General features: G+C 42.6%; 10 protein-coding genes across 10 annotated transcripts; 8 read left to right on the forward strand and 2 right to left on the reverse strand.

The window, feature by feature from the left end:
• Positions 1 to 235: 235 nt before the first annotated feature.
• BDB00DRAFT_855290 (dehydrogenase E1 component-domain-containing protein) lies at positions 236 to 2,124 on the forward strand. The gene is made up of 6 exons (XM_053125714.1): positions 236 to 418; positions 497 to 793; positions 878 to 1,096; positions 1,203 to 1,346; positions 1,432 to 1,536; positions 1,628 to 2,124. The coding sequence occupies exons 1-6, from the start codon at positions 338 to 340 to the stop codon at positions 2,039 to 2,041; spliced, it is 1,260 nt and encodes a 419-aa protein (XP_052973530.1). The 5' UTR covers positions 236 to 337; the 3' UTR covers positions 2,042 to 2,124.
• Positions 2,125 to 2,264: 140 nt separating this feature from the next.
• On the forward strand, positions 2,265 to 4,875 carry BDB00DRAFT_855293 (Prenylcysteine lyase-domain-containing protein). Its single transcript, XM_053125715.1, has 7 exons — positions 2,265 to 2,483; positions 2,561 to 2,958; positions 3,030 to 3,287; positions 3,368 to 3,595; positions 3,704 to 3,866; positions 3,962 to 4,251; positions 4,353 to 4,875. The coding sequence occupies exons 1-7, from the start codon at positions 2,336 to 2,338 to the stop codon at positions 4,461 to 4,463; spliced, it is 1,596 nt and encodes a 531-aa protein (XP_052973531.1). The 5' UTR covers positions 2,265 to 2,335; the 3' UTR covers positions 4,464 to 4,875.
• Positions 4,876 to 6,782: 1,907 nt separating this feature from the next.
• Positions 6,783 to 7,520, forward strand: BDB00DRAFT_855295 (uncharacterized protein). Its single transcript, XM_053125716.1, has 2 exons — positions 6,783 to 7,164; positions 7,252 to 7,520. Exons 1-2 carry the CDS (start codon positions 6,852 to 6,854, stop codon positions 7,320 to 7,322), a joined length of 384 nt encoding a protein of 127 aa, XP_052973532.1. The 5' UTR covers positions 6,783 to 6,851; the 3' UTR covers positions 7,323 to 7,520.
• On the forward strand, positions 7,112 to 8,800 carry BDB00DRAFT_132747 (uncharacterized protein). The gene is made up of 2 exons (XM_053116191.1): positions 7,112 to 7,164; positions 7,252 to 8,800. The coding sequence occupies exon 2, from the start codon at positions 7,430 to 7,432 to the stop codon at positions 8,690 to 8,692; it is 1,263 nt and encodes a 420-aa protein (XP_052973533.1). The 5' UTR covers positions 7,112 to 7,164; positions 7,252 to 7,429; the 3' UTR covers positions 8,693 to 8,800.
• A 225-nt stretch (positions 8,801 to 9,025) lies between these two features.
• Positions 9,026 to 10,307, reverse strand: BDB00DRAFT_745407 (uncharacterized protein; the record flags this gene model as incomplete). Its single annotated transcript, XM_053118527.1, has 5 exons — positions 9,026 to 9,242; positions 9,380 to 9,489; positions 9,576 to 9,846; positions 9,932 to 10,024; positions 10,105 to 10,307. Coding segments are annotated over 5 exons (894 nt in total), but the record flags the coding sequence as incomplete, so codon positions are not given.
• A 3,952-nt stretch (positions 10,308 to 14,259) lies between these two features.
• BDB00DRAFT_855304 (uncharacterized protein) lies at positions 14,260 to 15,291 on the forward strand (the record flags this gene model as incomplete). Its single annotated transcript, XM_053125717.1, is given in 3 exon segments — positions 14,260 to 14,522; positions 14,535 to 14,936; positions 15,020 to 15,291. Coding segments are annotated over 2 exon segments (576 nt in total), but the record flags the coding sequence as incomplete, so codon positions are not given.
• Positions 15,292 to 16,499: 1,208 nt separating this feature from the next.
• On the forward strand, positions 16,500 to 18,821 carry BDB00DRAFT_792804 (uncharacterized protein; the record flags this gene model as incomplete). Its single annotated transcript, XM_053121155.1, has 4 exons — positions 16,500 to 16,589; positions 16,678 to 18,216; positions 18,284 to 18,712; positions 18,780 to 18,821. 4 exons carry the CDS (start codon positions 16,500 to 16,502, stop codon positions 18,819 to 18,821), a joined length of 2,100 nt encoding a protein of 699 aa, XP_052973536.1.
• A 1,186-nt stretch (positions 18,822 to 20,007) lies between these two features.
• On the forward strand, positions 20,008 to 22,249 carry BDB00DRAFT_878777 (uncharacterized protein; the record flags this gene model as incomplete). The annotated part of the gene is made up of 9 exons (XM_053127778.1): positions 20,008 to 20,023; positions 20,099 to 20,131; positions 20,224 to 20,257; positions 20,338 to 20,387; positions 20,453 to 20,506; positions 20,596 to 20,655; positions 20,729 to 20,829; positions 20,889 to 20,932; positions 21,868 to 22,249. The coding sequence occupies 9 exons, from the start codon at positions 20,008 to 20,010 to the stop codon at positions 22,247 to 22,249; spliced, it is 774 nt and encodes a 257-aa protein (XP_052973537.1).
• A 1,148-nt stretch (positions 22,250 to 23,397) lies between these two features.
• Positions 23,398 to 24,078, forward strand: BDB00DRAFT_878778 (uncharacterized protein; the record flags this gene model as incomplete). The annotated part of the gene is made up of 4 exons (XM_053127779.1): positions 23,398 to 23,621; positions 23,709 to 23,725; positions 23,834 to 23,922; positions 24,013 to 24,078. 4 exons carry the CDS (start codon positions 23,398 to 23,400, stop codon positions 24,076 to 24,078), a joined length of 396 nt encoding a protein of 131 aa, XP_052973538.1.
• A 1,772-nt stretch (positions 24,079 to 25,850) lies between these two features.
• On the reverse strand, positions 25,851 to 27,045 carry BDB00DRAFT_855330 (uncharacterized protein). Its single transcript, XM_053125718.1, has one exon. It carries the CDS (start codon positions 26,960 to 26,962, stop codon positions 25,892 to 25,894), a length of 1,071 nt encoding a protein of 356 aa, XP_052973539.1. The 5' UTR covers positions 26,963 to 27,045; the 3' UTR covers positions 25,851 to 25,891.
• Between the last annotated feature and the right edge of the window lie 417 nt (positions 27,046 to 27,462).

Genomic DNA, 27,462 nt, shown 5'->3' on the forward strand with positions numbered 1-27,462 from the left:
CACAGAGAATGAGAGAGAAAGAGAGAAAGAGAGAAAGAGAAAGGAAGAAGAAGAAGAAGAAGAAGAAGAGAGAAGGAATGATCTTTTGTACAGGGCAGGGCAGGACAGGTCAGGACAGGGCTCATGATTTATCAAAACTGAAATGTTGCAGGATTACTCTTGGGATAACCCGAGCTCCGATCTCAGCGATCCTTCCTTTCATTTAATCTGTAATCAATCATCACTCTCGCTCTCTCTCCGCACCACGCACCCAATTTCAAATGCATGAAATTGATGTCGTCTCCGCCGTCGTCCGCTTTTTCTTCCTTCCGCTCTTTCACTCTTTTAATTAGACATCATGGCTGTTCGTGCAGCGTTAGCAGCAAGAACAAGTATTCTTTCTCGTACGACCACCACCAGTATCGCGTCTGCTTCCAAGGTAGGACAACCCTTGCTCTTTTTTATATTTGTGTGTGCTGTTTGAAGTGATAGACACACACACTTTTCCATTATTTAGCGTGCTTTGTCAACCAGCGCGACGTGGCGTTTCACTGGCACCACGCCTATAGCAGCAGGCAATGGTGGTGCTGAAGACAAGCCAGACACTTCTGAAAGGATCACCATTACACTTCCAGAAGAGTCGTTCACAATGTACAAGCTTGACGAAAAGCCGGATCTGAATGTTGAAATCGGCAAAGACAAGTTAATGACAATGTACACGAAAATGACAACCATGCGACGTATGGAAATGGCAGCCGACGGTCTATACAAGGCTAAAAAGATCCGTGGATTTTGTCACTTGTGTACTGGACAAGTAAGATCTATAGATACATGTATGTAGACGCGCGTAACAACAACATTGCATTTGTTTTAATATCACGGACTCGTGATGTAATAGGAAGCAGTTCCAGTGGGTATGGAAGCAGCCATCAAACCGGATGACAATGTGATCACTGCGTACCGCTGTCACGGCTTCACGTATGTGCATGGTGGCACCATCAAAAGCATCCTCGCAGAACTGATGGGTAAATATGAAGGCATTTCCAAGGGCAAAGGTGGGTCCATGCACATGTTTGCAAAGTCATTCTATGGTGGCAACGGTATCGTTGGTGCTCAGGTAACATACATGTCACCAAGATTTCTATAATTATCCTAATTGCTTATAATGATGTCACTCTTCCCTCCAAAAAAAAATAACAAACTGAAACTAAAATTTTGTTTAGGTGCCATTAGGGGCTGGTATTGCATTCACTCAGAAATACCTCGGTGTTCCTGCTGCCACATTTGTCTTGTATGGCGATGGTGCGGCCAACCAAGGACAAGTGTTTGAAGCGTTCAATATGGCAGCACTTTGGGACTTGCCTTGTGTAAGGAAACACAAACGGAAAAGAGAACAGAAGCAAGAAAAGAAGGTACTCATCCTGAAGGTGAGGGCTTTTACGTATTTGTTAGGTCTTTGTTTGCGAGAATAACAAGTATGGCATGGGCACATCAGACGAGCGATCATCGGCTTCAACCGACTACTATACGCGGGGAGATTATATTCCTGGTATCCAGGTAATGCGTTTTGTTACTATGCAGTATACGCGGGGGCCACACACACACACACACAGCCAGTAAACAGATGTGTGCCGACGCTATCATTTAGGTAAATGGCATGGATTCACTTGCAGTGTATCGAGCATGCCAATACGCCAAGGAGTACACAGGATCAGGCAACGGACCCTTAGTGATAGAATTCGTCACGTATCGCTACGGCGGCCATTCCATGTCGGATCCCGGCACCACTTACCGTACGCGTGAAGAAATCCAGCACATGCGCTCTACCTCAGACCCAATCACAGCAATGAAACATGTGTTACTCAAACACAATGTTGCCACCGAGGATGAGCTCAAAGCCATTGACAAAGAGGCGCGCAAGTTGGTGGATGCGGCTACCAAGGAGGCGGAAAGCTCGCCCGATCCGGATCAGAAGGAGTTTTGGACCGACGTGTACTTGCCTGGAAGTGAGCCTGACGTCATTCGTGGTCGTGTTCCATCGGAATCTCATCGTTATCATTGAGAAAATAATCCGGCTACAATTGCATTACACTCCCACAATAAAAGTCTGGAAAGTCTCATTATATTACTCAAAGTTAGATCTGCAGAAGGCTCATAGTGCAGCGTCGTCGATGATGACCTCTTCTTTTTCATCCATGCATAATGGCATATGCTTGTGTAACAGTCCTAACTCCTAGGAACCCATCCTGCAGAAAAGGACGCCCTCTTATGTCACAGCTGGTTCCTCTCGACCCACACAACTGTTTTTAATTTCCCGTAGCTTGCTTTTTATACATATACCTATAAACACCAAAGCATGCGCTGGCTAACATCAGCCATTGTCGTTGCATTCATTGCAACACTAATTTCCTACAACAGTATCACCATCACTACTACTGCCGCAGCGCAAGTTCAACAAACTGTCCTTCAAGCACCCGCTCCCGAGAAACGTGTCGCCATTATTGGTCGGTGTAGAAACAATGAGTCCAAAGAAAAAAACCATTGTTAAACTTTTTTTCCTGCTTTTTTTTCCCACTTCCAGGCGGCGGTGCAGCAGGAACGTCAGCAGCATATTGGATAAATAACGCTTTCCCCAAAGGCATTAGTGATAGCGTAAAAGTGTCTGCCACGATCTATGAACGAAACAGTTATTTGGGGGGTCGAAGCACCGTTGTGCCCATCAAAGACGATCCTGCTCTTGGATTGATTGAAGTGGGTGCCTCCATCTATATTGAGCGCAACTATAACTTGATGAACGCAACAGAACGATTTGGACTGGAGCGTACGCGATTAGTCGATGGCGAGGATGATGACGGCAGGATACGAAGCAAAAAAGGGCTTGGCATATGGGATGGTGAGCAGTTTCTTTTTGAAGAGTCCGGGAACGATTATTGGGACTCTATCAAGATACTCTGGCGTTATGGATATTCGCCTGTCAAGGTACAAAGTCATTAAATAAAAGAAATGTTTTATTGCTCACTTTGCTAACAAACGTAGAATATGCTTACTAGTTTAAAAACCATCTCAAAGCAATTATTGAACGGTTCAGCGAAGGTGTCTACCATGACGACGACTCCATTCCTGCGTTTCGAGACGTCGGAGAAGCATTAGCCTTATTTGGCATTGATGCCTTGGTCAATGAAACAGCTGCCGACTATTTGGAAAAGCGGCACGGCATTTCTGAGAAATTTGTACGCGAAATCATCCAAACGGCATCAAGAGCAAACTATGGTCAGGATGTAGAAGCATTGCATGCATTTGGAGCTTTGGCAAGTTTCTCTTGAACGACAAAAGTTGGGGAAAACGACAAACGGGTTTGTCTAATATATGGGACACGTCTTTCTTTTAGGTGTCCATGGCAGCATCCGGCTCGTGGGCTACAAAAGGAGGCAATTTCCAGATATTCGAAGAATTCGCAAAACGTTCAGGAGCAGCTATTGAGTTGGAAACGGCTGTCATGGAAGTCCAGAACATCACGGTTTTTGATGAGCATACGGGTGAGCCAGTACAGAGATACGTGGTGATCACTGAGGATGGCATGGACATTTATGATACAGTCCTCATGACGGCTCCTTTGGTAACGTGTACAACCTTTACCCATACACACCATCTTCTTTATGGAAAAAGGATCACTTGTGCTGACGTTTGATATACACTACAATATGATATGCTGGCTTATTATTAGCATTCTGTTGGAATTGAATTGCCATACTCTACTGTACTGCCTGCTCATCGTCAATACCATACTGTTCATGTGACAATGGTTGCGGGCGTACCCGACCCAAGCTACTTTGGCAGGACTCAAGAGACTATGCCTACAATGGTTGTATCTACTGGCTCGCCATTAAGTAATTAAATGGCCTTTTCTTTAATATTTTTCTGCTCTATTATTTTTGGGTCATTATTACTGTATAAAACTAAAGAAGCTTCTTTTTTGTAACAGCGGATCATTTTTCAGGTGGCGAACAACCATTCACGACATTCGCTATCCATAAATATCTTGACGATACTGGCGAAAGCGTGGTCAAGATGTTTTCTTCAAAAGCCATGTCTGAAGACGCGTTGGATCGATTGTTTGTCAGTCGCAGCTGGACATTGAGAAAGGAATGGGAGGCGTTCCCAGACTTGGTCCCTATCACAGAGGATGGTTGGCCAACAATGATACTGGATGGGTTTAACAAGGAAGAAGACAATGGGATTCTGTATATCAATGCTTTTGAGAGCTGCATCTCGGTATGTATGAGAAGTTCTATATTGTGTTTGTGTGGATGGATAATCAGAAACCGTCTTGATTGGTATTGTAGCTAAGTGATGACAATGGTGGTATATGATAGACAATGGAAACGGAGACAGTGGCTAGCAAGAATGCTGTGCGATTTTTACGCGAGCAATGGTGTGGGGACGCTTATTGTGTTCCGTTCGGCGACGGCTGGGGAGATGATTGAGCAGCATGTACAGTAAGTAATACATGATTACTTGCTTGTTATAAACACTGCTATTTCCACTCACTCTATAAACGTACTAAATATTTCTTTTCCACCGAATCTATCTCGTTGTGGTCATCTTAAAAGCGCATCTACTCAGTACAGCATTTTTCCTCTCACATACTGTTAAACATCATGCTGTTGTTGATGTTAGTAGTCTTCCTCTTTGTTTTTATACACTACCTCAGCTATGTATTATTATAGTAGTTTCTTAAGCGGGACAGGATATATTTGCCCCCATTCCACATATTTCTTTCTTCTTGAATCATAAACCGAATTATATGTCAATACTTAACCGTATCTTTTTAAGTTTTTATCATACGTTATCAATAACAATTTGTGTTGTTAATATGGAAAAGCCAGTTAAACAAACGGTATCAAAATCAATAATTTAATCCTTGCTTCTTGTTCTTCTTTCTTCCATCCGCTGTTTTCGTCTAATAAAAATGATAAAAACGACAGTAACCGCAATCTACCTGTTTACAGGTTTCATTGGACCCGCTTCTTACAATTCTGCTCTATAATAGGAGACCTGTTCACATTATTATATACAGTATCATAGCGCCGTTTCTTCGTCTTCCGACTCTAACTCAAATAGCTGTGAACCGTCGTCTGCATTTGATGTCGACAGCAGCGCCACTTAAACACAGCCAGAGTGTGTGAATATATATGTGCTAGAAAGTACGTCCAACCCATATTTAACACTGGAGGGGTGTATTATATTAACCTTCTTTATGAGAACTCGCGTGTCCCTCTTGTGGAGCGCTAATTGAGGACTATTGGCGTCTCACAACTAGGAAATGCCGAAATTTTAACATGTATAAGGACTTACATACTGGACCCACATTTATTTAGAGATGTTGCCGTGGACAACGCGTCTCTTGTAGGTTGTTTCGCGATCCCAGCAAAGTTGTAGAATTGTATTCGCAGACAAGCTGCTCAGACACGCCAGCCAACAGTGCAACTCCTTGGCACGCTCTTTTCGTGCCCTGATTGTGGTCTCTGGTATTGCTGTACACATGTACTAATCCACACCAGGCAGATTGAGAATGTTGTCGACACTAATTTTTTCGCGTCTCCCATATGTTGTCCGTGGAAATCGGTTTTGTTTATACGCGTCATACCCCATTCCGTGTGTTACATGGCAGCCTGTCTCTAGCACAGATAGGTTAATGCATCATGCTGAATTACTTGGTCTGTGAGTTTTACGTCTGTAGATATTATCTAGAAACCCAAAAAAACCCTTGTGATACAGATCCGTTTGGTGCCAAAGATGAAAGTGAGCCGACAGTATCTCTGATACTTTCACATCTCCTCCTACATAAGTGCTACTGATCCGCACATGTCATTTAGACGCTGACCAAGGGTATCGACTTCTTTTGCCTAGGAGAGTACCGATCGTGCAAGTGCAAGTATTGAATCGCTGTTGCCGATGATAACATTGATTTGGGGGTCCGTCTGTATTTTCTCTGTGATACTTTATTATTGACAAAGAGGAAGAAGGAAATAGAAAAGGAATGAACATGTAGTCAAACAGCAAGGGAAAGAATATAAGGAGAGAAGGATCAACTATGAAATTACTATAGAAACCGCAATTTGCCACGTTCGTTGTCTACCCAACAAAAGTAATTACGTATTGGCGTACTTTGAGCACTCCATGCTTTACATGAACCACCGTTTATTTTCAAGCCGTTCCGTCTGTGCACTACTCCGTGCCACTGTCATTGGCCTTTTTAGCCTCTTATACAGTATACTTTCACCAATGCAAGTAATCTGGCAGCGCCTCCATCGTAATGTAGGCTAGAAGCACACTACCCTAATTTTACATGAATATATATGCCTGGATTGCTGGCACAACTGTTACGCTGCCCGTTGGTGTTAAAGGTCTTCCTCAGGCGCACATTATCATTCTTTCTTGTCGATCCATCAGAGGATGACAATGAAGGAAAGGTGTTAGTATATGGAAATGAAGAGGGAAAAACAGCCTGTGCTATGTCAGAATGAAAGGCTGTACTTTAATTAGGTTGTGATAATTATCTCAATTGAGTGGTCAGGTGTGTGCTGGGGTGGTCCTGGTTGAAAAGAGAAAAATCTGAATACTATGATAAAGTCGGTTACCTTTCCTACGGTGTGCGAATTCTCGCGTGGAACGGGCTTTTTCTTGACCCGGAAGTGATCCGGGACGCGTAGAGGTGTTACACAGCATGATACTTGTGTCCTCTCACTGTGAAATTACACGCAAGTCCTGCATAATAGGCCGTTGAATGTTTTGTGGATAGAGTGTACTCAACTTGCTCTTTTTACCAGTTCACCCAACAAAACGAGGAAAAAAAAAGAAGTGGAATACCAATGCGAGCCCTAACTACGTTGCCCCTTGAAATCCGATATGCTATTTTGCGCCATTTGTCTTTCGGCGATCGATGGCGAATGAGCGGTGTATGCCAAGCTTGGCGATCGGCAGTGCTGAATTGCGACGCAATGTGGGAAAACCTTTCGACGGACAACTATCGTGATATTACTCAAGACCTTTTACCTTATCGATCTTATATGCAAGGAACATGGGTGCGACGCATACATGTGGACCGGAATGATGATACTACAGAACACCTGGAAGCAGTTGTTGATTTTTTGTTAGCTCAAAAATGCACTGCCATTAAAGAAGGTAGTACATTATAGCACCTATACCTTTTTTCTGTAATGAAAATAGCATTAAACAACAAGGTGGCGAATCTAATTGCTATATTATTAGTGGATTTACATCTCCAGCTTTGCCATGGTCATCCTTTTCAAGTCTCACATCACTCTGCGGTGAATCGCTAACCAGTGTTTTCTTCAACTTTTACTATTACCATGAAGTCGAGATTACGCCTTGTAAGATCCTTCTACACTGCCCTAACTTCACCAAGCTCCAGTATATCAGCGCTGCAATGTATGGCCCGCTGATGGATGATCCAACGGCATATGCTGAACTCGAGCACCGTAGCCTACTGGATCTTACACTCCACATATACCACCCCGACGGCCGATTCAAGTTGAATACGATTCTTTTTGCGACGCCACGCCTCCGACGACTGCGCCTCAATCTCCAATGCATGAAAAATGGTGCATCAGGACTACCATCCCTCCTGACCGAACATTGCCCGAATCTTACCACTCTCGTGCTAGCAAGTTGCGATACTGGAGCAGCACTCGTCTCGCACGGTAACGACTTAGAATGGAACTTCGATACAAGCACTAGTATTACAGACAACAACAGCGATCCTAAAAATACAGCTATCACCAAAATACGACATCTTGTACTGCACGATCCATTGGGCATATACTTTAAAATCATTTGCGATATTTTACGACGGCTTATCCCGCTGTGTCACTATACTCTACAAACGTTGGATCTTGTGGGGACGCACACTCTTCATGGCTCTATAACCATGACGTGGCTTTCAAAGGACTGCACTTTTCGATCCCTACAAAGACTCAGTCTTGCCAGAGATCGTATAAAGAACATGATAACCTTCAACGATTTTGATTTTGAGGCATTTGCTGAAAGCGGCTCTGCATCTGGATTGAAATCACTCAAGCTACAACGTCTCGATAGCGATTTTTTGAAGATTGTTTCACTTGCTGCACACATGCAGTCTTTACGTGAGCTGCACTTTGAAGATTGTCCTCAAATCTCCTCAAAAACCTTGACCGCCTTTTTTTCTGAGCTATCTGTGGCGCAAACAGGTCAGATACAACAACAAAAGCAGCTTGTCAAAGTGACCTTGCGGGATATGCAGTGGGTGGATTCCAGAGTCGTCCACGATATCCTCGATGATTTCGGCGTTGGCTTGGAAGAACTTGTTATCCAGGAATGCGACTACGTGGATTTCGACGTTGTCAAACATTTATGCTTGGATGACGACCTACCTGTCGACAAGAATGCCCAACATCTCAAGCGATTGGATTTAATACTGGTGTACCACAATCCCATGTACTTCTGCCCGTCTCAACCATCTAGAAAAATAATTGTGTATCCGGATTCGAACAGGATTCAAAAGGCTCTTTACAAGTTGGACGCAGAGTGTCTTGAATGGCGACTGGAGCTGAATGACTTTACACAGCACGGATGGGAACCTTATGCTCAAGTTTTTGACCACAACACGTACCGGCAGCATAAGGTGGCATCAAGCATCAAAACAATGAAGTAAAACCCAAAGGAAAAGGAAAAAAAAACAATCAAAGCAGCAAAAGCAAAAGAAGGCCATTGCCGGCACTGCTACTATTACTGTTTCAATAATAACAGAATTGCTTATCCATACGCACACTACCCTTTCCGGCGAATAAATTAAACATTGTTGGAACAAAAAGGTCGGTAGGAAGCAATACAGATAAAAAAGGGGTTCTTTTCTTCTTGGAGGTTCTATCTAGATCTTAGAGTCCTTGGCAGACACCAAGGGTACAACGACCTTACCCTTGTTCTTGCCGGAATGCAGGTACTCAACACCTTGAGCAACCTGCTCGATACCTTGCAAGCCAGCCGTATCCGTTTCGATCTTGAGCTTGCCGTTCAAGAGCAACTTGACAAGCTTTTGCATATGCGATCCGAACAAATGAGGATAGTCGGGTAAAAAGAAGCCAGCCACAGTACGCGACTTGCCAAGCAATTTCAGCGTATCGACGGTATCGCCTTGCATGCCAGACTTGTCCGAGTATGTGGAAATTGTACCAATGACGATCAAACGGCCCTTGACAGCCAAGCTAACATGAGACCGGGGAGAAATTACGTTTGGTTTGTCACATATTCTTCTCAAACCTTATCTTGCCACTGCGTGTTCCAATCGTACAATTTCCTTTGCATAGTTTTTTTTTACCTGTTCAAGCAAGTAGTGAAGAACGATCCACCAACACTTTCAAAGATGATGTCCACACCTTTGGGGTATTCCTTTCTCAGCACAGCCTTAAAGTCTTCTTTCTTGTAGTTGATCACTCGGTCACAGCCCATCGACTAGACTCGTACATAAACATCATGGTTGAATGAAAGGAAACGTTATTTTCTCTTGTCTGTCTTTGTTATCCATGATAATCAATTACCTTGAGCATAGCAACTTTTTCATCGCTCGAGCAAGTGCCAATAACATGGTTACCAGCCAATTTGGCAAGTTGAACGGCAATTTGACCAGCACCGCCAGCAGCAGCAGTGACCAAAACAGTTTCACCGGTGGTCATTCTACCCGTCTGTTCAAGTGCAATGGATGAAGTAAGACCTGACGTCAGAAGCGATAAAAGCTCGATTCTTGAGCTTGGTACAGGAATCACTGCCTTGTATGAAATTCTGATATATTCTGCAAAGGCACCGTATTGACTACATTTCGGAATTCATCCACATTCCAATCTAAAGTTAGCAAATAGCCCCCCTGGTTTTCTGCGTATATTTAGGTAATACATACGAGAGGAGGACGTAGCTGCCAACAGCTTCCTTGGGAACTGCAGAACCGGCCTGAACAATTTGACCCAAGGCTTCGAAACCAACGTCGAATGGTCTAAACATATCTATGTTAGGTTATTTTTCTTGATATCGATCCGTTGTCCATATTGACGACTCCTTGTCTTTTTTGCTTACGGCTTAATGTCGGGAATGTACTTGGCATTGGTATAGTTGACATCGGAGGCATTGATGCCCAAGTAAAAGTTCTTAACGATGACTTGGTTGGGCTTCAAGTTATCGACGAGATCGCTATACTTGGCTTCGACAACGCGGGTAACCTTGGTGAAATCGTTGCCGATCTCAATAGCTTGGATTTTGCGGAAAGTAGTGGGTGCGCTATTGAATATTAGTTATTAGCGTCCACCCGGAAAAGAAGGTCGGAATGATCTCGTTAGTTAGGGCTACCTCATTGTAATTAAGGAAAAAGGAAATAGTTAAGAGCATCAAGTTTATGCGGCGGCATAGCCCTTATATACGATCGTAATGTGATACCGAAATGTCTGACACAGAAAATAATGACCGTTTGTCAGCAAAAGTTGGGACTCAAATCCCGCAAAGGCCGACGATGCTGTCAAAGGACATACATCCTTCTCAGTCACTCGCTGACAGCTGCAGCACGGCTCTTCTGCTGAAAAGATTGCTGCATACATTTAAAAGGAAAGAACGGGAAACAGCTCTGTGTTTTTGGCATCTGTAATTGTATTCTTTACATTGACGTGCTTATAATTCGGAGGGGAAACAAAAGGTCGGAAATGATAATTGCTCTCATTGGATCTGTTACGGGGTCGTTCTTTTCATACTATGCCGTAAGATCCCTATCAAAAGGTCAATTCGTTTCTAAGGTTGCTACCTCACTTATACACGACTGATCAATGGCTGCTGATTACAGCAGTAAAGGTAGTATGTAGCTTAATGGAGGCAGCATCATTCATCCGCCCTGGTATGATAGCAAGCTTTGTGTGACATGAAGGAAACATTAATGCTCAGCCATGTTACATAACAAAAAATTGACCGTGGGTGATGCATTTCTTACTAGCCTGCTTTGATGCTTCGATCACTTGCTCATTATTTGTATACTAGAGACAACAGTATCAGCGTTTGATTCTGTGGAAACAAACAGCATATGCACGTCGTAAAGAAAAGGCTCTTGTTATACGACTGAATTACTATGAATTGTCCTATAAACACTGCGCGATATAAAGGATTGCCACCCAGAAACCTTTCTACTCTCTGGATCAGTATGATGTCACGTGCTCCAAAGTATACCGTTCCCATCAAGCTATGTGCCACTACTCCGAGAGAATATCGGAAGCAACAACGGCATTTACAGTAACAAGCTAAACGATGATATTCCGTATCAGATGAGGGGGGGGGGAAATCACTTGTACTAGTTTTACTATTCTGAAAAGACTTTCCTTGCGATTTTACGGAAGGATGCTAAATGGCTCATGAATTTAAAAGAAAATACTTTCTATCTTATGGATGACCCGACTAGATTAGTATCTTAGACTGTAACTCCTTTTTACGAAGCATGATAGTACGCCATTCGTTTTAGACAGCATCGCGTAGCTACTATTTGGCTTGCAGTCTGTTTTATCCGCCTACTACCGCTACATACGGGGTTCTACTTTATACACACACAGAGTGGTATATCTCGACGAATTAACGCAATAGTGTGGCGCACGTGTGAGTGCGCGACTATACGTATCCATTCATTGATAAACGATGGGAGCGAACCTAGATTAGCAACCATGTACGAATAAAATAGCGTGCTGACGCACTGCACATGATGAGGGGTCCTTTTTACTCGATCTGGGGTTACGCATATCTTTCTTACTCAATGTTGTGTTATGTTTCAAACCGTAATGGTCATCTAGCAGAAACTTATTTCTTACACCTGAACTAATTAGTCTCGATTTTCATGCCGAACGGAAGACAACAGTGACTGAGCAAAAAAGTACGGTTGTAGAGAGTTTAATTATCTTTCTCCCTCCATCTTTTTCTTTTTAGAGCTTCCCTGTCAACCACAACTACAGTATTCGCTATACTTCTGGTAGTCAGAACAAGCTACTGCCTGAGCAAAAGGGAGCCAATTAGTTGTTTCCTTTACATTTTCTATCATGCTGAAAAACATATTTACCCAACAAACAGCAGACCGCCGTATCGATCCTGTTTAAGAATGGTATTTTTTATTACATACCGTCTGACCACAACGGAAAAAGGAGAATCCTTCGAAACTATTACTTTCTAATGTAAGATGTGCTGGCTCATTGGTGCTGCTTACAAGCCATCTTTTTGCTCAATCGGATCCTTCACTAAAAATGTGGTGCCTTCTCTTTTATTTAAAGAAAAGCGAGCATACATCGTCAACGAGGCTTTTATCTTTTCTTCTCTTCCAAATTCCTTCCTCTCCTTTTTGGCGTTCTATACGGAGTATGAAATCGCATTCTGAAATCACTTGGGCCGTCTGTCTGTCTGTCACGCTTTTCGTTGTCATGGCAACTTGCTAATAATACACAGCTTCAACATCGCACTGTTCCTCTTTGTAATTGCAATAACATTTACAATAAAGAATATAGAGTATAATTCTACTGATACAGCTTAAATATCGAATATTGGCTGTGGGTGACATTAATTTGGTGCTGGATAAGAAAGCAATCAAAATATTGAACCAGTCTCGAACGCTTTAAATCTTGGTTCCAGTGGTGAAACCCCCCCCCTGGGAAACATCCAAATGGTTGAATGACCCCGAGCTCAGCATAGGAGCTCTTCAAGCCGAGCGAAGCGAGGCAGGTGGACGTTGATAAAAAAGACAATGATACTGTGTCTTTACACACAACGGAGCATCAAGTATAGAAAACGTTGCGAAGCACGCCGCAGGCTCATTTTCCTTTTTCGCTACCACAGAAAATCACTGCGTATACAAACCAGTATAACTTCAGCAATGTGTCATTCTGATAGCATTATGCAGATCAGGATCATCCTATTTCATCCACAATAAACATGAAATCAAATACGTGATCGATAACTTCTAAGCAGGCATCAATGGCTCTATGTAAACTCAATAGCAGCAGTAAAGACAACAACTGACAGAATAAAATGCCGATATGTCCACCTTCTTCTACAGCATTTACTGCTGTCTTTACCTTCTGAAGTGTATAGCAGCTACTATTTCCATCATTCTATACTCCTTTTTAATTCGCGTTTTTCCTTGCAAGTACTGATATATTCACATCAAAAAAGAAAGCGAGCACTATTTGCATTTGTTGGGGCACATTTTGCTGCATAAAAAAAGTGGACCAATCAGAATCCAACTATATGGCGTGAACAGCTTCCCAACCGTGTCAAAATGCTCAAAACGCGTCGCCTTTTGCCAACATTTCAAATTCGCCTTTCTGACCTACCCTTTTCCTAAAACCTTCACTTTCATGGCACTCTTACTTATCATCACTGTACCCATCGCTAAATTGCACCACCCCGATCGTTCTCCGTTCTAGTTGAACATTAAAGTGCTATATGATGAAAACCGCAAGTTACACTAACAAGATAAACTTTTACACCGACGAAGAACTGCGGCTTGAGCCCATTACTTTGACAGAGACAAGATTGGACGCCGCGTACAAGCAATTGAATATCCACGTTCCGGGAGCTGAAAATCTCATCAAGATCACGAAACAACTTAAACACCAAGGTCTGCAAGCATCCGAAAAGTCAAGTCTCAACAAAATACTCAATGGCGGCAATGACCATGATATCAACGTGTACCTGCGCACACAAAGCAACGAAGGGATCATATTAAAAGGACTGCTACTTTTAGTAGCTTTGGCGCATTTATTCAACCTTCGTGTGTATTATTTTTCGACCAGGAAGCATGCACGGATCATTAATCCTTCAGGCAAGAAGTTAGTGGCGGTACTACACCATGTCGACTCGTATTTATGCACTTCTACACAATGGTTCAGCTTAGAAGACACTCCTGACCACAAAGTGAGCTTAGGAAAAGAAGGGCTATATGTCATAATGTGGTATCTTTTTGGAAGAGTATGCCATCTAAACGGTGATTTCTATTTTACAGGTACCCAAAGAAAAACAAAACAAGCAAAAACCATCTGCACCATCAGCAAAGTCGGCCGCAACGTTAAAAATAAAGGGTGATGAAGAGGAGTCTTCATCTCTGGTGCGCACGGGTGTCAGCAAGGAAGAAATCATGACGACGTTCAAGACGGGAATTCAGAAATATGTTCGGCAACTCATCGACTCGGCCCTCACAAATGCAGTCAACGCGGAAGATGCCCTGACCGCTTTAAATCAATTACAACGTGATCATGCTAAGCGAAAATCATTACCACGCGTCTATGACACAATGCAACAAGAAATTATCCGTAGCCATCCCGGTTTACAAATCTCCTCACCCTCCTGGTTTGGTGACCGTATAAAACAGTACAGGACTTTCGACCGATTTGGATATTTCAAAGAAGAGGGGGACGCCCTCATTGAAGAGACCAGATCGTTCGTACAAATTTGCAACTGGGAGCAGGTTCTCGGTCATTGCGAGGATGTTTACAAAGATGATGTTGATGATGGAAACGACGGCAAAGAAGAAGATAAAGCGTCGAAATCGTACGAGACCATAACCTTTTCGCTAAGGAGTCTGCTGCGGACCGAGATTAAATACGATGATTTTCTGAAAGATATAAAAGACGAACAGCAACGCGTCGGTCGGTGCATTTCGGAGCTTAGCAAGGCAGGTGCCATATTGACCGATACTATTGTTACAGGGCGCGCTGCTCGACTTTGCGGAATCAATAATCAGCAGCAAAATCTCGATCTGCGCAAATTGGCACCAGACTTTCAATTTCCACCAGATGCAGCCACCGTCATAACTATTGCTCCAATTCCTGAGGATCAAGAAAGGCTCGACACAGAAAGAGTCTATAAAAGGGAACATTTTTCAAATCTTCTATCGGGTAAGCTCATAGCTACGTGCTTTTTGTGTGCTGGTGAATATTTAGTTCTCACTTAAAGTTGACGATTAATGATTTTTTTAAAGGCTGTGTCGGCTCTAGTACAAGCTCTACTCGAGAATCATCCGTTTACTGCGAGATCCGAAAAGAAATCAATGACACTGGGCTCGTGTCAAAACAAGATGATTTCATGTTTAAAGGTGCAATGAATGACGCCTTAACAGAATTTTCGACGGCGTGTGATAACCTGTGGACCAGGAAGCGACACAATCGCGATCTTCGCGTTTTGGTGACTGCTTTATTAAGGCTGAATCTTGCGCCGGAACGGGTACATAAATACGCTGAGACACGAAAGAAGGGTACTGTAAATTTTTACGTACTTCACCTTCCTTTTTTGGATTTTTACGTACTTAGCCTCCAAGTTTTTATGTACTTAGCCACTCAAGTACATAAATCGGGTACTGTAAATTTTTACGTACTTCACCTTCCTTTTTTGGATTTTTACGTACTTAGCCTCCAAGTTTTTATGTACTTAGCCACTCAAGTACGTAAATCGGTTCTGACGCTGTATATTTGTACTATAAAATTTTACGTACTTCCTATTTGGGAATTTTACGTACTTGTCTTTTTTGTGCCTCGTTTGAGTAGATCATACAAATAGCTACCATTGATGTAGCCTATCATACTTTGACTCTGTATAACCGTCGCAGCTACGATGGCTACTGTAAATTTTTTACGTACTTCACCTTACTTTTTATGCAAAAAGTTACGTACTTGGCCACCGAAGTACATAAATGTTATAAACATTCTTCGACCTCTAGTAAGTGATCATCCTCAACCTCGTTGATGACATATTAAATCCCCATCTATCATCATCATCCGAATTATCGACCTTAATACCAATCTTTCCGTTTATTCACATCATTGAATTCTATAGTAAAGACATATATATATATATATCATAGTCTTTGAACGATAAAACATCAGTCAGTTGTCTTGTTTCCTCCCTATACCTTGTTCTTGTTTCTTCCCTCACTATCTGGTTTCCTACCTTCTGGCTTCCTTCTTGTCTTGTCCTGTTCTTGCCGAAAGCACCTAGCACATTCTCGTCCGGTGTTTCTGGCCTTGTGTTGTCTTGTCCCTGTTCGCACCTTACAGTAAATCAGTTCTCGCGCTGTATATTCAACCTATAAAATTTTACGTACTTCTCATTTTGGAGTTACATACTTCCGATTTTACGTACCTGCTGTATATGATTTTAAGTACCTTGAGCGCTTAAAGGACCATACATGTTGTTATTACTTTGAAGATTTTGTATATATAATCACGTTTCACGGAAGGGCAAGAAAGCCCACACTATGTTTTAAAGGTACGTAAAGGTTGATGTACGTAAAAATTGGTGTTAGTATGATTGTATGACTAGTGAGTGTAAGTAGTCAAGGAACGCGCTCAGAAAAAAGAGACCGGTTTTCCTGCCAGAGCGACTGCTTTACCTGCAATCGCCGAAAATGGAAGTACGTAAAAATTCGCGCACCCAAGAAATTCGTCGAGACACTAAATCATCACATGAATCAACTGGCTTGGGCTATATGCCGCGATAGGCCTGAAGAAGCCACCAATAAGCTGTTCCACAAAGTGCAGGAGTGGCAAGGAAAGGTAATGATACGTCGTCTTCTGTTTACCATTGATTATCATTGTGTGGATAGATCTACTTTTACTAACTTTATTTAAAAACTATATGAAGCTCGGTAAGCCCCAGTCGAAACCTGCTGTGTCTGACAAGGCCCCCTCCGATGCCAATACCTCCACCGATGCCAATACCACGCCCGCAACCAATAGTGCCAAACCGAAGAGACAAGCACGTTTAGTTCAAAGAGAGCTAGCTATGTATGATCCGCTCAATGTTACAGACGACGATAACGAAGAGGAAGAAGAACAAGAAGGAGACGAGGAACAAGAGGGAAGCCCAGGCGTAACCGAGCATGAACCTTCCAATCGACGTATACGTGCACTGACGTCCATTATCAAAAAGATCCTTGATACAACCAAAAAACAAGCATCGACAAAGATCATTAAAGAGACGGCATTCAAGGGAACTGTTCTCACTGATAAGCAATGCAGCGCTGCCGCAAAGATTGCAAACGCTTTGCGCCCATACTACTGCCCTGAAGATCAAGATGATGAACAAGGTCCAGCTCCTGTGACAGTGCACCAGGCTGCTCCTTTGGCATACATTACGAACGCTATCGTTGATATAATTGTTCCTCAACAGCATGTACTTGCCGTGGCACCCGAAGTCCACCCAAATGACCACGCTATCCATCTATCAGCCAGTGCTTTGTATACGCTTGTCTCGGAAAAGTACGAGATGCCATGCCGCGCAACTGGAAAGACTGTCACCAGCAAGCGTCAAGCTGGAATTGGTGAAGCTCGCCGCGATGTGATTGGAGCGTTTTTCTCTCTTTCAAAAATATACAAAGCACTGCAGACAAGGGATCTGGTCTTCGCTTATCGTCTGACGTTCGTGAACCGTCATACAGTCCGCGTACTAGGTGTATCTGGACATGAAGGAAGTGACAGTGACCATGCCCACGATACCGAGAAAGCGCCCCAAGGAGGTCCCAGTAATGAAATGGACATGGATCTGGTAGAAGGGAGCGAGAATGAGCGTAAACCTGGCAGTGTGCTCAGTGATATCTTCGTCGATGACAAGGCTACTGGCAAAGGCAAGCAACCTATGGCACCTACAGAGACAAAGGGAAAAGGCAAACAGGCGATGGCACGTACGAACCCAAAGGGAAAAGGCAAAGCAGGGACAGGAAAGTCACGCAAGGCCCACAACAAAAGCAGACGGAAAAAGCGCAAAGCCAAGTCGTTGCCATCGGACCGTCCCTCGAAAAAAAGAAACAAGAACAAGGACAGTTCGCCAACGAAGAAGGACACGGACGTAGATGATGAGAAAGAAGGTATCAAAGCACAACGTATCAAGGAGTTTGAAACATGCGCAAAGCGGCTTGCTGCTGAAGTGGCAAAACTGCAGAAGCAAGGAAATGCCGTTGAGAACGAACGTGCTGATTTGGCAAACGCTTTTCGTCGCGAGTGGAAGATGACCAAATTGCGGAACCGTGAAAAGTATGGTGAGCTGCAGATGGTACGCAAGCAAGCAAATTCTGTTATTGCTCAGGTCGCTCAGAAACAAAGGCAATTGGCCGACACCCGATCGCAGCTGTATTTGATGCAACAGAAACCCAAGGCAGAACCAGCTGCACTCGATAAGGAACAGGTATGTATAACCAAACTCAAAGACGTGGTACACTTGATGCAATACTTACATTGTTTGTATATCACAGCAACTACTACAAGAAAAAATTGTTGAGAGCCTTGCTACAAACAAGAACGTTGGTGTTATCGGCGTGGACCCAGGGCTTGTAGTATCAGCAACTTCTATCACCACTACTGCCAAAGATCTGTACCAAACAATTGTTCCGTACACCCGTCCCCAGCCATCATCATCGCCATCTTCCTCTTCAGCACCTGAAACAGCACCAGTACAGCCATCAGATCCGCCGTCTGTGGCGCACCCGCTACCTCCAGCACAGACTTATACAGCTAAAAAGAAAAGAGCAGCTACGCTGGAAGCAGCTCACCAAACCAGACGGGAACAGCACAAGAAGAAGCATGGCGACAATACTAGTGATCAAGACAGACGACAAAAAGAAGCTCGCACTAGGGACATCCGACACGACGTCTTTCATCGGAAACTTGCGTCATCGTGGAGGGTACGTGGATCCGCATCCACATTGACGTTCTTTGGCGCATATAAATCAACAAACTCGAGGATAAAAGGTCACTGTCGTGGTGCGAACGCCACCTTACAACAACATTTAGGTTCCCCCGACCGTGACCATGTAACTGTTACCAATGAGCACCGATCCAGCAAGACTTGCCCATTTTGCCACTCTCCGACAAAACTGCACCAATACCGGCGCGAAGGCAAATTGGTCAAGGTCAACGGTGCAGTGCGGTGCACCAATCCAGCATGCCCGAACAAGAGTCGCAACACTCACAACAGGGACCAAGTCGGATCCGTCAATATCGCATCGATTGGATTTTCCAAAGCCATATCTGCCACCAACACCCCTATCCCGCCTTTCTCTAGAATGCCATTCCTTTCTTATAACATTTCTCCCTACATGGAGCAACTGCTGACGTGACACCTGACCAGGTTCTTCATGTCTACCACGCGATGTCGGATAGAAAATAGTACCTTCGTGGAACGTCTGTATTTTTATTTATTAAAAACTCCTTTCAACATCTTTTTATATATCTCACCAGCTTGGGATTTGTTCAACAATGGAGACTGGACTTATTGTTTTTCTGGTGTTTTTTTGCCTCGTAGCATTACCATTCGCTATTGTACTTTTATATGTCGGATACAGTGCTGTTTACCCTATAATGCGAAAGTGTGCTTGATACGACAACAAAGAGCTTTAGACGTTTCTTGAATGTATATGCATATATGTATATGTATAGGACGCATCGTGGTGCATGTACTCAGGATTCCTCATTGTATGATATACACTTTTTCACGCCACAAGAGTTTAAAACCCATCCCGAAAACAACTACGCAGATTACTACGATTATCGTTATACAACCACAACTGATGACCCATTTCTCTGGTTTTGCCATGGCTCAGTATGCATGTACCAAATGCAGCAGTTATCGAAACGCATTGTGGTGATAACTCGAGAACTATCCCTCCCATAAAATCTGAATACAAGAAAGAGCTGCATAACAAACATCAAGCACATCACATCACACAACAACAAGAGCTCTACCACAGCAACCTCGCAATTACTACAACATTCTGGCACTTTCTATAAAGCCAAGGACACAGCGATCCAATAACAACGCAGCAACGACAAGTAATATGATTTTCGATCTTGGCTTCTTTCCGTGTTCTTTATCTATTTTATTTGCACTAGTGAATATTTTGGTCAGAACATAATAGTACGACGCCCACACTACGTACATCACCGACACCATACACAACTATAGATGAATATGAAGACAATGCTAGCTCGACAGGGTAAGTACAATATTTTTTTATTGTAGTAGGCGGCTGTACTTCGGGTCGATATTTACCTTGGTACGGATGATTCAGGCGATCCAGATCTGTGTCAAGTGGTGCTTCAGGGTAAGATATCTTTGTCCCTGTTGCTTACATTTTTCCTGTCCTAGTATGGATCAACAGTATACTCACATTTAAACACTGCGAGTGAAATATAGATCGTCAAGTACAAGATCCGCTGACCAAGCTGCCGTAACGTAAGTCATTTACTTTTTCTTTGTACGCAATTCTTGCTGTATATGCGCACTCACACAATGCCAAATTCAATTTAGACCATCATCCCTGCAAGCAGCGGCTGATCAGATAGTGGAAAGTGCTGCCAGTATGTATATTCTCTTTTGGGAAAAAGAGCATGGGAAGCGTATTGTACGAGCGACTGTTTTCTAGGAGCGTTGCAGATGTGCAAGAACCTGCTTCTCCTACGATTCAGAATGCTCCCAAGTAAGTATATGATTCTTTTGAAAAATAAATCTGGAAAGGAAGCTATTCTAATCAGTGTTTGGTAACAACTATTTGTATATTTATAACAGCACTGATGCTCGTAGCACAAGCCAACAACGCCGTCAAACAAGACAAACAAGACAAGCAACGTAAGTTACATATTCACAACAAGATACTAAAGCGTAACGTATGTACATTTCAATGACATTGCATTTTTTACAGATCCACACAAGGCGGACATGATGGGCAAAAGGGAGGAGGAGCAACAGCAGCAGACACGTCAAGTGGTCGTGGAGGAAAAAAATCAGGAAGGTGTCGTGGCGGTAAGAAGTCATCAGAACGCCGCAGTAACAGAAAGAAACCTCTGGATGATGAACAACAGGATAGTGACGATGATACGCCCTTGGAAAAAAAGTTCCGAACGAAGTAAAGGTGAAGTAGTGATAAGGTGTGGTCTGGGAATTCACAAAAAAAAAATAAAAAATAAAAGACGGTTCGTGTGAGGAGGTCTCTATGAGCTATACGTGACGCTGTTGATGTGGGTTGATATGGGTTGTTTTGGGTTACTACTGGTGAACTACTAGCAATGAAAACTGGTGGATATTGGTAATTTTTTGTGAAAGTTGTTTCTGGTGAATTTAGGTGAAATTGCCATTTTCACCTTAACAATAATTAACCAGGTTTTACAAAGATTAACCGTGGTGAATAGCATTATTCCTAGACTTTCCAATTGATTCCACATCCATAACCATTGGATGCGAGTACTTTCCACAACCTTCGAGCATCATCTTTGATGTTCAATTAATATAGATGTATTGAAAGATATAAATACCCCCTCATTTTATTTGAATAAAAACATTGAATTTCTACCTCCCACTTTTGACTTAACCTTTCAAGTGTTGTTTTCAATCACTCAAGACCTAAACACGGCTTGTTTTATATTACATATTGTTTATTGCTCATAACTGAAGCTAAATAAACCCTTCTATTAAGACCAGACGTAACATTCCTGCTCTTATTTCTCATTTACTTGGACAGACGTAGCATTCCTGATCCTTATTTCTCATTCATTTTGGACAGACGTAACATTCCTGATCCTTATTTGTACTCACTGAGCTTAATCAAGACATCAGCTCACTACTATTTACGACCTTGGACATAAACCATACACATTTTTACCTTACTTTACACTCATATCACTTGACAACCCGTCTGTAATAAACGATATTATTACTGGTGCTCACTACAAAACATACACATAAACCGTTACGCAACTACCTTGAATACCCCAAATTCACCGTAACAGTGGTACATAATTTGTGCAGCTTGTCCGACCTGTGTTTTTGTGGCTGCATTAAAAGACAATCAAAAGAGGGTGATGGTGATCGTGACTTATATATACTCCCGCTATCACTGCTACCGCGGCCAACGGCATCCATGTTTTTGAGAACATCACCACCAATTACAGAGCATATGACGACGATCGTTCCTGATAATAATACTGATCACTTTTGTGGTATCATGAACACCAGTCATATAAATAAGACAATGACGACCGAAACAAATCTTGAAGGGTCTACAGCAGTGACAGCAACGTCTTTTTCAGCATCAGCATCACCCACACGCAGCTACAACATTCAGAGACAAGACGACGCTAATGACAATAGCAACAACAACAACCAAAAAAACGATGTCCTGGACCAAGAAAACGATGCGAGCACCTTTCAAGCGGCTGATTTGTAAACCTTGCCTACGCGGTCTCTGGGTTTCCGAAGAACGCTCGAAATAGTAGCTATGCAGCCTTAGTCAAATGCTAGCCCGACAGGTCATCGTTACTGCATTTACTCAAGTCCTAGCAATGGCCGACCCCAAGTCCTCAATATACACCAGTAAAGCATGGCTGCCTAAAATTTACTTCATTATGTAGATCAGTTACATAGTATCTGTTCCCCTGGCACATGCAAATCTTCCAAGTCTTGCAATAAAATCTAGGAAAAATCTCGGTTGCCAACAACAACCGCGGTGGGTCCGACTGTATCAGCAGAATGGCAGCATCAATAACTTTAATATTAGGGTAGTATTTAGTTACTTTAGGAGATAAACCATTATTAATTGCAGCATAATAAGTTTATTTGGGGTCATACATATGAGCTATGGTGTGCCACACTTCATGAAAACAACCCACACAAATGAACGGAACAGGTCCGTGCAATGGTCGTACAAGAAGCAACAATTATTCTTTGAACCCCCTTCCTACTGCTTACTTTATAAGCAAAACCCAGTTTGAAAGGGTGATCCTTTGCTCTTGCTGTCACAATCAAAGAATCGACATCATGAAATACATGGATGACTTCTTTGTGTTTATTTGCGGGCTGGTAAATGGGGAAAAGAACAACAGAGCACGGGGTATGTGTAGTGCCACTGTCCACTTCTATTACAGCACTTGATGTATATGAATGAGGTGTTTATATTATGGCTCGAGTACCTATATTTTAGGGACATGTGAATGTACCTATCTGTACACATACATGTACTGCAGTAGACAGCGGCATAGGCACAGAGAGAGAGAGAGAGAGAGAGAGAGAGAGAAGTCCTTAAATAAAAACACATCAACTTTTTGTTTACTGCCTCCTTATTATTGCCTCGGATCCCACCTCCCTGAAACGTATCATAGCATATCCTTAAATACCTGAAACACCAACAGACTAAGAGCCACTTTTTCATTTCATTAAACGAAGATGTTCAGTAACAAAAAACCATCACATAAAGATCAAAATACGACCACCGATGCTGAATAGTAGTCATTACTATGGTCTGCCGCATCATCGAAGAGCCAAATCGATCATTATTCTGACACGTCCTCAACGAATAGTAGCGAGGACGCGTCAGCGATGAGTTATGCCACAATTTACATTGCCAAGGAGCTGGAGCAGCAGTTGATCGACCGTAATCATCCTAATGACAACAACAGCGTGGGAGAAGAAGAAGATGATGGCAATGTGGTTTTATCTTCTTCTTCTTCTTCTTCTTTTTCGGAACACAATCATAGTAGCACTAATCAACCGCACGAGAAACGTGATAGAAACCATATCCATTTCGGAGCACTTGTCTTGTGGTATAGTCAATCTACGTACTCGTCGGAACGTTTAAGAAGGAAACAAAGATGGTGTTAATTGATCTGTTTTGCTTGCTAATTATTTAGTCTTTGTATAAGTGTCGGTATGTTGGGTCTGAACACAGGGATTGTATTATTGCTACTCAACATCATACTTACAGTGCTCTAAAGGTATATATAACATATCAAGGTTAGCCTCACCCCATTTACAGCACGCTTAAATGAAAAGGTTTTAGCGCTCATCTCGCTGTCTGGATGCATCTACCCTATCTTTTCGGCTGCTTACTCGTTCAGCCGCTATGTATGTAAAAAGAGCTTTTTTTTGTTTTCCTCACTCTCTCTCTCTGTCTCTTTTGACAAATTACTGAATACTCTATACTCTTTGCTACAGGCAGAAATCTCGCAGACGCAATTGGACGCCAAGCCCTCTTGGTCATTTAACAATGCTTATTCCTGATCGGATCCTTATCCTGCAGCGCAACACAAGACATGTTGCAATAATCGCAGCTACAGCGGTGGCTGGTCTTGGTGGTGGAACTCTATTTCATTATCGTCTATCGTTGTCTTGGATCGTGTAGTCCATAAACATCGTTGTCCTTATCATCGTACTACTACTATGATACTACTACTATTAGCAGTAGTAGTAGTAGTAGCAAAGATCATACAATCAGTGCTACAGCACTTTATGAACGTTATCACGTGTACATTCAAACTACACCAGCAGTAAGTATATATATCGTCTACTGATTTTTATTTCTGTCTCTTGTTTTTTGATGTAGCTGGGATTGGCGTTAGGACCTTATGTAGAAGGATGTCACGAACCTCGACCTCTGCTGAGTGATCATCCTTAACTTCGGTGATCACACAATAAATCCCCCAATAGCAATATTGTAAATCATCATAATCCGACTTATCAACCTCAATACCAATTTTTCCGTATTCACATCATCAAATTCCATGTAAAAGATATATATATATATATATATATATATACCCTAGTCGTTGTATGATAAAACATCAGCAGTTATCTTGTTTCTTCCAGCGAATCTTCGTCAGTATGTCTAATGCGAATAGAAACGCCAAAAGATGAAGGCATTTATATGAAGGAGCCCAACATGAAACGTGATAATGTGCGTTATACCGTCCAGGTCAACGTTAGATTTTCAACCTGGAAATCGAAAAGAGATCAGTGCATCAGCTGCAGCGACGCAGTTGGGTATTCACATTCGAACTACTCAGAGAGGGGTTAGACAATATAGTTTATGCCCTGATAGCATTTTGATAATTGTAAACGGATTGTTCATTAGTGTATCGTATCTTGTAGTGTCCAAAGATTATAAAACGGCAAATAATAACTTCATTGATGCTTATTCTCTGCTGCTGTTGTTAAAGTGACAGAACATTTATTGAAGCAATTCAAGATCTTAGATTTTCAAGCAGCACTGTTAAGAGTTTATGTGGAGTGAATACAATCTTTTGTTCTGTGGAAAGAAAAAGTTCAGCAAAGATTGAGGAGCGGTACTGTACAATTGGTTTGTAAGTGGGAAAACACAGACATGAACTTCCTCACAAATTGCGTGTTTCTAAGACGAGTCTGCTTTGATATTAAAATGAAACGCTCAAGAGTCTGGTCCACAAAAGATCGTGCTATCGTTACTCGACCTACAACGAGAGCAAACACGCCGTCTATATTGGGCGCTATCTCTGCAGCAATTTGATCACAGTCGACGTAAAAGAACTGAGACCTGCGAAGAATAGAAGGCTAATGGATATATAAGCTCAGGAACTGTGACAGGCCATTGGATTAGTTTTTTTAAGAGCGACTCTCGATGAAATGGACAAATGTCCGCATATTAAAGGACACCGTATCGTCATGGGCAATGCACTATTCACACGCATGAAAACATAAAGAGGTATATCAAGTATCAAGGATATAAATGCGTGTATCTTCCTACTTACTGTACTCTCCCGAGCTTATTGCCATAGAGCAGGTCTGGGCAGTGGCAAAGAGCAAAGTGAAGCATCATTGGCTTTTGCAAGAAGATATTATATCGGAGAGAATCAAGGTCCTGCAACAGCGTAGAAAAGGTCATTTCAAAGTATTTTTGCAAATGTTGGGATAAATGACGTATGATATGTAACAAAGAGTCGCGATAATAATCAGGTAAGCAATAATCTTTCTTATCTTACTGTAGGTCAAGTAATCTTGTAAGTTTTCTGAAGAAAGGCCAGCGATTTAGAAAGAAAATAAATTTTATTTGATATCGTCATTATGTTTGTGATCTGCGAACGAATGCTTTCTGACCACTGAACATTCGGATAACTTTGTCGCTGTGCAATATTTCGTGTCTGCTGTAAACGTTTACAGTATGTCCAATGTCAACTACGAGTTCAACTATGTTTTTGTTAACCCGAAGGAAATGGTGCAGATCATCAATATTGGTAGTCAAGCCGCGGTAATCGATCGTCACAAGCCTGACTTTGCGTTGTGACTTTGTGATCTCTTCTATCATGGCTTGCGTGCTACCACTATAACCATCGAGCTCCAACTCTGGACGATCATAGTCACGCGAAGCTATAGGATCAAATGCAGACGTTCCAATCGATGCAAACACATCTTCGCACAGAAGCTTTGTTTTCAGTTTGTAGATCTGAAGGCCGACTGATTTTTTTTTTGCGGACAACGGTTCCGACGTTCGACTTTTCCTTGCGTACCCGATCGTGTAGATGGTTGAATGTGTGGCTTTAACCTTTGCACGGAATTGATGGATGTTGCTGATATCAGTCCAAGTAAAATCACGGTATTTGAGCTTGACTACGTTGTAATGACGACCGTGCTTTCGAACTCTTTTTGTTTGCTTGCGTTTCGCAGGACCCCAAAATCCATCCTTGCTCATCCATTCTGCCAAGTCTTCGTTTTTCAACGTGTCGTTTGGCATATATTGTTGAACAATCTCGTATACTTCTACTTCGGATAAAAACATGGTATCTGTCACGCCAGATGTCGGTTGCTTGGGCATGATTTGCTTTGCTAGCTGCAATATGGCCGTACGGGATGGAGGAATAGATGGACCGTACGATTCGCTGCTGATGCTTTCAAAATGCTCTTCATTTTCGACAGCACTGTTGGTTGCCGAGACAGTTGGCAATCGTTGAAACCGCCACGGTTCCTTAATAATCTTTGCCGTTGAAATGGCGACAGCAACTAGAGGATCGCCATTGACCAATGTCGCTGGTTCTAGGCCAGTTTTTTGTAACCATGTCAGAGCACGATCTTTATTCTCATCCGTGACATCGAGATCGAAGATGCTACAAGCAGCATCACCTGCAGTCAAAAACATTAATGGAAAACAAAGGAGGGTGTGCAAACTTAAAAAGAAAAGAGATTGTGAAGTAATTTGGAATACCTGGAGTCGGCTTTTTGGTGGGAATTAAGAGCACTTGAGCGGTCGCTGTTAAATTTAACAGTTTCTTGAATCAAAAAAAGGGTCATTCTTTGTTTCTATTCAATATGAACAACACTACTTCTAACGCCACTCCCCCGCCTGACGTTTCTGCCGCTCCCCTGCGCAAGAGAAAGGGCAAAGCTTTTAGCAAGGCCGAGGATGTTGCTTTGGTGAACGCGTACTTGGCTGCAACCACTGACGAAATAACGAGCAGTGACATGAGCAAAGACACCATGTGGTCGCTCATTAAAGACGCGTTCGTCAAAGAAAGTGGCAATCCCTTTGACCGAGATTCTCCTCGTTGCAATCTCGATACATCCATCTCGCCGCAATGCCAATTCTTCTCTGCTAGCTACGCAAAAGCTTTGGCCGTAATGACAGTGGCTTTAAAGATG

This window comes from Zychaea mexicana, assembly GCF_025766255.1.
Source record: "Zychaea mexicana strain RSA 1403 chromosome Unknown BDB00scaffold_147, whole genome shotgun sequence".
NCBI lineage: Eukaryota > Fungi > Mucoromycota > Mucoromycetes > Mucorales > Lichtheimiaceae > Zychaea > Zychaea mexicana.

What these genes read in the sequence shown, in the direction of transcription:
- BDB00DRAFT_855295 (XM_053125716.1), top strand. Translation starts at nt 6,852, where the DNA reads ATGCGAGCCCTAACTACGTTGCCCCTTGAAATCCGATATGCTATTTTG. An exon ending in ATGCACTGCCATTAAAGAAG is followed by an intron (nt 7,165 to 7,251) that starts GTAGTACATTAT and finishes CTATATTATTAG; the next exon opens with TGGATTTACATCTCCAGCTT.
- BDB00DRAFT_855290 (XM_053125714.1), top strand. Translation starts at nt 338, where the DNA reads ATGGCTGTTCGTGCAGCGTTAGCAGCAAGAACAAGTATTCTTTCTCGT. An exon ending in GTCACTTGTGTACTGGACAA is followed by an intron (nt 794 to 877) that starts GTAAGATCTATA and finishes GTGATGTAATAG; the next exon opens with GAAGCAGTTCCAGTGGGTAT. An exon ending in ATTATATTCCTGGTATCCAG is followed by an intron (nt 1,537 to 1,627) that starts GTAATGCGTTTT and finishes GCTATCATTTAG; the next exon opens with GTAAATGGCATGGATTCACT.
- BDB00DRAFT_132747 (XM_053116191.1), top strand. Translation starts at nt 7,430, where the DNA reads ATGTATGGCCCGCTGATGGATGATCCAACGGCATATGCTGAACTCGAG.
- BDB00DRAFT_855330 (XM_053125718.1), bottom strand. Translation starts at nt 26,962, where the DNA reads ATGTTTTTGACTGCAGGTGATGCTGCTTGTAGCATCTTCGATCTCGAT.
- BDB00DRAFT_855293 (XM_053125715.1), top strand. Translation starts at nt 2,336, where the DNA reads ATGCGCTGGCTAACATCAGCCATTGTCGTTGCATTCATTGCAACACTA. An exon ending in GAAACGTGTCGCCATTATTG is followed by an intron (nt 2,484 to 2,560) that starts GTCGGTGTAGAA and finishes TCCCACTTCCAG; the next exon opens with GCGGCGGTGCAGCAGGAACG. An exon ending in ATGGATATTCGCCTGTCAAG is followed by an intron (nt 2,959 to 3,029) that starts GTACAAAGTCAT and finishes TATGCTTACTAG; the next exon opens with TTTAAAAACCATCTCAAAGC.